This window comes from Pan troglodytes, chromosome 16 (genome assembly GCF_028858775.2).
Source record: "Pan troglodytes isolate AG18354 chromosome 16, NHGRI_mPanTro3-v2.0_pri, whole genome shotgun sequence".
In the NCBI taxonomy this organism is placed as follows: Eukaryota; Metazoa; Chordata; class Mammalia; order Primates; family Hominidae; genus Pan; species Pan troglodytes.
Window position 1 is genome coordinate 7,392,702 of NC_072414.2, and position 6,801 is coordinate 7,399,502.

Genomic DNA, 6,801 nt, shown 5'->3' on the forward strand with positions numbered 1-6,801 from the left:
GGGTCACCTTGGAGAGCATGCATAGTTTTCTATCTTAGAAGGTCAGTAATTCTTAGTTTTTGTCCATAATTCTTGCTGTTTCCTAGTATCTTAATCTGTAGGGGTCAAAGTTGGGCTGGTAGACTCATGAAGAGCTCTCCCGTGGTCACGTGCCTGGTCCTCCGCCAGCCAGGCCGCCCCGCATCCACACAGGTGGTGTGGTCCTCGGGCCCTCTTCCCGGGATGACAATAGAGAGCCGTCATCTCCATAGTGAGGTGCTGTTTCTTACTCCAAGTTCTAGGAATTAATTGCTCCTTGTTACCCCTAAAGTTGTTTGGATTATGTTTTCTGCTGTTTTGTTCTTAGCAAAAAATATGGTTTTGTGAGCACGAAGAGTCTAATGAGCACAGTAAAGTAGACTGCAGCCGTACTCAGTTTCTAATCACTTCATGTTTCTGCTCAACAGGTGTTGGATAAATACAACCCTCCAGACCACTTCCTCCCTGAGTCCTACACCTGTTTCTTCTTGCTGAAGCTGCCCAGGTATTCCTGCAAGCAGGTGCTGGAGGAGAAGCTCAAGTACGCCATCCACTTCTGCAAGTCCATAGACACAGATGACTACGCTCGCATCGCACTTACAGGAGAGCCAGCCGCCGACGACAGCAGCGACGATTCAGATAACGAGGATGTCGACTCCTTTGCTTCGGACTCTACACAAGATTATTTAACAGGACACTAAGATGGGGAAACGTCCTCGTGAGACGAGAGCCTGAGCCAGGCAGCAGAGCGCTCGCTGCTGTGGAGACTGTAGGCCGCCTGGTGTGTCTGATGAGAAGCGTCCGTCCTCGAGCCAGGCGGGAGGAGGGAGTGGAGAGACTGACTGGCCGTGATGGGAACGACAGTGAGAAGGTCCGCCTGTGCGCGTGGAACACTGTGGACGCTCGACTTCCAAGGGTCTTCTCACCCGTAATGCTGCATTACATGTAGGCCTGTGTTTACTAAAGTGTGTAAATGTTTATATAAATACCAAATTGCAGCGTCCCCAAAATGAATAAAGCCTTCTTACTTGTGGGTGCAATCGATTTTTTTTCTTCCCCTTCCTTTCAAGTGTCGTGAGTCGTCTTGATTGTATATTGGAAATAACTGTGTAACAAATCGTATTATAAATATTTCAATGAATTTTACTCTGAATTTGTTTATTAAAAGACTTTTGAACATGAAATGATTAGTATTACTTGAATGCATCCAGAGGATATTTAAACCAAAATGAAAAACCAGAAGGCCATTTGGTGTCCCCTCTCCCAGGTGTCCCCTTGTAGCATATGCATTATGTCATCTGAATTGAGGCCTTTCTGTGAACAGCATCATAACTTCTATCATGGAAAGTGTACTATATATAATGTTTGTGTCATGTATATGCCTAAATTTTAATTATCTATAAATAAAACATCTGACATAAAAGTGTAGGCTGAGCTTTCTTAACCAGTACAACCAAAAAATCAATTAGTTCTTGATACAGCAGTAGTAAAGATTTCAGCCAAGTTGAGATTATTTTTTTGTTAGAGAAACCAAACTCAAGTCACAAAGAAGTGATTAGGAGAATGGAAGATTCCACGGGACCAGCTGGTGGCAGGGGCTGAAGGGCTCTGGAGCCTTCAGGGTTTCCTCCGACTTCCTCCCCAGCCCCATCTGTCTGCACAGCCTTGGCTTCTGCTTTCATTGGCCTGGGCTGAGAGTCTTCGGTCCAGGCAGCCATGGTACACGGTTTGGGCTGCTTGTGTATGGCACACACTCTGCAAAGGGTAGAACTGAGAACAGGCTAGGAAAACTGGCTGGCAGGTCTAACGCATTAGAGCTTGAGCTGAAGACTATCAGATTGAGGCAAAACTATGTATTTCACGTTGGGAGACAGTTTATTCAGGGACACGATGTTTAGCACTGGCACAGAAGATCCAAAGAGGGAAAGTTTTATTTTTTTTCTGGGAAACTTTCCAGGACTGAATTGGTAAATGCCAGGATTAGTCTATTTTCAGCTTAGCTCAAAACGTCCATAAGCTGTGTGGTATTATTTTTGTTAATATCACCAACCCTTTTGTTGTCAGCTTTTGCGGCATAACAGAATTGCCCCTGAAGTCAGTGAGAAGCAGCGTTTCTCACTCGCGCGCCTGGCTGGGCCGGCCTCTGCTGAGTGGCTCTGGGCCCGCGGTTAGGAGGTGTCAGGCTTCACATCTCTCTTCTCGCTTCGGGCGTGTGTATCACGGTGGTGACACAGGTGTAAGAGGGCCCAGAGCTGCACTGTCCCCTCCACCCACTTTCCATTGGCCAACCCCCAAATCAGGCTGGCAAATGCCTTTTGCCTCTAGAATGTGGGTTCTCAAAGTCCTGGCTGAGGACCCCTGGAGTTCCTGAGGCCCTTTCAGGGTGTCCATGAGAGCCTCTATCTCCCACTACGTCTCTCTCTGAGGCCAGATTTTCTTCAGCTCCTTCCACCAAAACTTCACAATGTGGGGTGCACAGACAAAAATGAGAATTCACCTGTCTTCTGTGAAAGGAAGGAAAATCTCACCCGCAAGCCCACTAGGCCAGAAGAAAAGCGTGAGCTTGGAAACGGTCACACGGGAAACTGCCTTTTCATTGTGTGCCTGAACAGGTATCTCCCCGGGTGGCCTCCCGGACCCAGACTATGTAAAGTCACAGCTCATCGCTCCGTAAGGGATAGAGACTAGAAACTGTCTGTACGCCCATTCCCAGACCAATGCATATTTGACTTCTTCCTCGACTCTAGGTTGACTTTATCTGATGTAAAGTGCAGATTTACTGAGCGTGAGCCGAATGTATAATTGACTCTTCCTCTGCCCTCTGCGATTCAGCGTGCACTCATCAAAACCTCACAAGGGTGTGCCCCACTTCTCTCACTTTTCCTACCCTCCCTCCTTTTTATTCTTTCCTCCTTCCCCTCCTGCCTTTTTCTCCTTTAAATATTGAAATCCTCAAAGCTCTTTGGAAGAAGCCCTGGACACAGAGCCTACTGTGGCTTGTCTCTTTCCCTGGCACATCCTCAGCTGTGGCAAAATCAACCTCTAAGTGGATTGAGGCCTGTCTCACTTTTTTTTTGAGACAGAGTCTCGCTCTGTCGCCCAGGCTGGGGTGCCGTGGCGCTATCTCGGCTCACTGCAAGCTCCACCTCCCAGGTTCACGCCATTCCCCTGCCTCAGCCTCCCGAGTAGCTGGGACTACAGGCACCCGCCACCACGCCCAGCTAAATTTTGTATTTTTAGTAGAGATGGGGTTTCACTGTGTTAGCCAGGATGGTTTCGATCTCCTGACCTCGTGATTTGCCCGCCTCAGCCTCCCAAAGTGCTGGGATTACAGGCGTGAGCCACTGTGCCGGGCCACTTTTTTTGGTTTACACTTCCATTAAGCCAGACAGTTAAAGAGGCTAATAAAAGTATTAATGCCATTCTCACTAATTTTTTTTTGTTTTGGAAAATGCTTTTTCAAAATTGTGTCCATGTTAACAAGTCATGGGTTTGTTTTTATTTTAAACGTATTCAATATTTTAAATTTTTTCAGTTGTAATTTCCAATGTGATAGGTAAAACCCAGACGAAAATGATTGAGGATTGAGAGCTTTCGTATAAAAGAGTCCTGAGGGGGAAGCTAATGTGCCAGAAGAGGCCGGCCGCAGACACGAAGGCGGGACCCCCATGCACCTGCCCTGCGGGGGCTGTGTCTCTGCTTTCTGCAGTTAGAAGCAATGGCGTAAGTGTTATGGTTTTTTTGTTTGTTTGTTTGAGACGGAGTCTCACTCTGTCGCCCAGGCTGGAGTGCTGTGGCGCCATCTCGGCTCACTGCAAGCTCCGCCTCCGGGGTTCTCGCCATTCTCCTGCCTCAGCCTCCCGAGTAGCTGGGACTACAGGCGCCCACCACCACGCCCGGTTAATTTTTTTTTTTTTTTGTATTTTTAGTAGAGACGGGGTTTCACCGTGTTAGCCAAGGTGGTCTCCATCTCCTGACCTCGTGGTCCACCCGCCTCTGCCTCCCGAAGTGCTGGGATTACAGGCGTGAGCCACCGCACCCGGCCTTTTTTTTTTTTTTCTTTTTTAACTAAAAGCATACTGGAGGGCACTTCATTCCCACAAAAAAAAAAAAAAAAAAAAAAAAAAAGGAATTTTTGTAGCCACAGCTTCTTCATGTTTGGACAAGAGGACCCTCTCGGACAGTTCCATGTCACCTTCAGTTTAACTTTTTACTCTCATCCAACTTCCAAAGCCTGAAGTTATATAGCTCACTTTGACAGACAAATGTGTGCAGCAGAGACCATTAAACTGTAGAAAAGACAGACGACCCATCTGTGCTAGGAGTGGAAACTTGTCACATTGACAATTGTTTGGAAGCTCACCAGCATTGTGAATTGTGGATTAATTGTGGTTTCCTGCCTCATGTTTGCTTTTCTGCTGATAGAATCGGTGACAGTGGCTGTGCCCTTATGATGTGCACGAAACTGCAGTCTGCTTAGAGTTAGGAGAGCTTTACATGGTGCCCGACACCGTGGGCACCCTTAGCGTCTCCGACAGGAACTTCTGGTAGTGTCCGAATACGGCCCCCCGCGTTGTCCCCAGGGGCGGACTGCCTCCCCTCCAGGACTTTCTCCTGAGCCGGTGGGCCGTGCCTTCTCCCCGCCTGTCGGGCATATCTTTGTGCGCAGCCCGTGCGGCCTGGCCTGGCTCTGCATCCCACGCTGCCAGTCCATCTTTCCCCCCAAGTGCAGCTCCACAAGCGAGGCGGGATCGGCGCCAGTGCCCAGCCCGGGATAGCCCGGGGCAGGCGGCCACCCACCAGCAGGCCCTGGCGCGGAGGCATGCGGGGTGGGCTGAGCGCGGGGCCCCTGCGCCGAGGCTTATCCAGGACCTCAGAAGGGGCTTCCGGCGCTGCAGTCGCTGGAAGGCATTTTGTGCTGGGCCCTGGCTGGCTCGGGGCTGGCCCCTGCGGCTGCCGGGGCTGTTGGAGGAGGGAGAGGTGGCGGTCTGGCCGGCGCGCACGTGCTGTTTCCATTCTCAGCGGACCCGCGCTGGGGTGGCCGCCGGCGGCAGCGGTCTTTCGGGCTCACCCTCAGGTTTAACCAGAAATCCGGGAGTAGCCGAGAGAGCTTCGGAGCTCCGTGCACTGTGCGCTGTCTTGACTTGCCAAAAAAGAAACCAGAAGAACACCCAAAGCACGTTCGAGAAGAGAAGGGGGAAATCTGGGGTCTGCCCTTCCTTTAGAAAAGCCGAGATTCAGGGTGAGAGCCCCTCTGAGCGGCCCTTGGTTGAGCTAGCGGAGCGGGGAGGCTCCCGGCGCCCCTGCGATGAGGCCCCACCGTCACGCCAGCTGCGCCCCGGGACCTCCGCGAGGATTCGTCCGGCGGGCGCGCGAGCGAGCGGGGTCTCCTCGGGTTTCAAGCGGCCCCGGGGCCGGCGCCTCGTGACCCTGCCGGACTCTCCCTCCCCGCGCGGCAGCGAAGCGCATCACCGAGGCTGGGGCCGGGCTCACCTTGGGGCCGGAGCCCGCTCCCAGCAGGATCTCGGCGAAGACCAGCCCCCGCACCCCAGCCCGCCGGGTGGAAGCCCGGGGCACCAGGACAGGCCCGGAGGCGGCCGCGGGGCCCGGTACTGCCTGCGAGGAAGTCGCCTCTGCCCGGCCACGCCGCTCCTCCCGCAGCGGGGCTCCCGGGGTTGCGACCACAAACCTCGGCGCTCTCGGGGTGACGCCTGCTCCGCCACCGGGGCCCCCGCGCGCACAGTCCCCTCCCTGCGCTCGCTGTTGCCGGCAGCCGTGGAGGTTCAGGCATTTGGCGTCGCCGTGGTCGTGGGGAAATTCCCCGCGTGCGCCCGGTGCCCCCACCCTGCTGTGCGCTCCCCGCTCCTCATGCCAGGCGGGGCCGGAGCCCAGGGCCCGGAGGGTGGAGAGACCCTTGGGGACAACGAGGTCTCAGAGCACAAACGCTCGGCACTGCGGGTGACACCCCGGGTCCCAGCCCGGGAGCCCGCGGGTGGAGCCGCTCAGCCTTGCTCCTGGCTTGGCCCAGTCTGGCAACACTGCCTTGGGTACAGCCTCCTCCTGGGTGAGGGAGTGAGAGGCAGAACCCCCACCACACGCATGCTCCCCGCACCCCAGACACGCGCACACACACCCAACACATGCACACGCGCGCGCGCGCACACACACACCCCAGACACACGCACACACACACCCCCGACACATGCGCACACACACTCCCCCCACACATGCACACGCGCACACACACCACCCCAGACACATACATACCCCCACACACACGCGCACACACACCCCCCAGACACACCCCCTACAAACCTCACACACCTGAACACACCCCACACAACTCCCCACACACATGCACACACATACACTTCTCACACCCCCACATGCACACACACCCCACACACCCCATACATGCACACACACATCACAGACATGCACATACACCCCCCACGCCCCACACATGCACACACACTCCACATCCCAGACACATGCACACACACCCCACATCCCAGACACACATGCACACACACCCCACACCCCAGACACACATGCACACACACCACACACATGCACACTCCCCCACACCCGACACATGCACACCACACACATGCACGCACACCCCACATACCACACATGCACACACACCCCACACATGCACACACCACACACATGCACACACGCCACACACATGCACACACACACACACCCCAGACACATGCACACACCGACACACCACACACCCCCACACCACACACATCCCCACACCACACACACACCACA

General features: G+C 53.9%; 1 protein-coding gene across 13 annotated transcripts in view; it reads left to right on the forward strand.

Moving 5' to 3' along the window:
* HERC2 (HECT and RLD domain containing E3 ubiquitin protein ligase 2) overlaps window positions 1–1,441 on the forward strand; it is a 209,997-nt gene extending 208,556 nt beyond the window's left edge. For all 13 annotated transcript variants that reach the window (XR_010151567.1, XM_054667265.2, XM_063794445.1 and 10 more), the window contains one exon: window positions 447–1,441. Coding sequence is in view for 12 of the 13 variants with exons in the window: in XM_054667265.2 (XP_054523240.1) it covers window positions 447–719 (273 nt within the window). In the remaining variant the exon portion in view is untranslated. The remainder of the gene's footprint in view (window positions 1–446) is intronic.
* The last annotated feature ends 5,360 nt before the right edge of the window (window positions 1,442–6,801 follow it).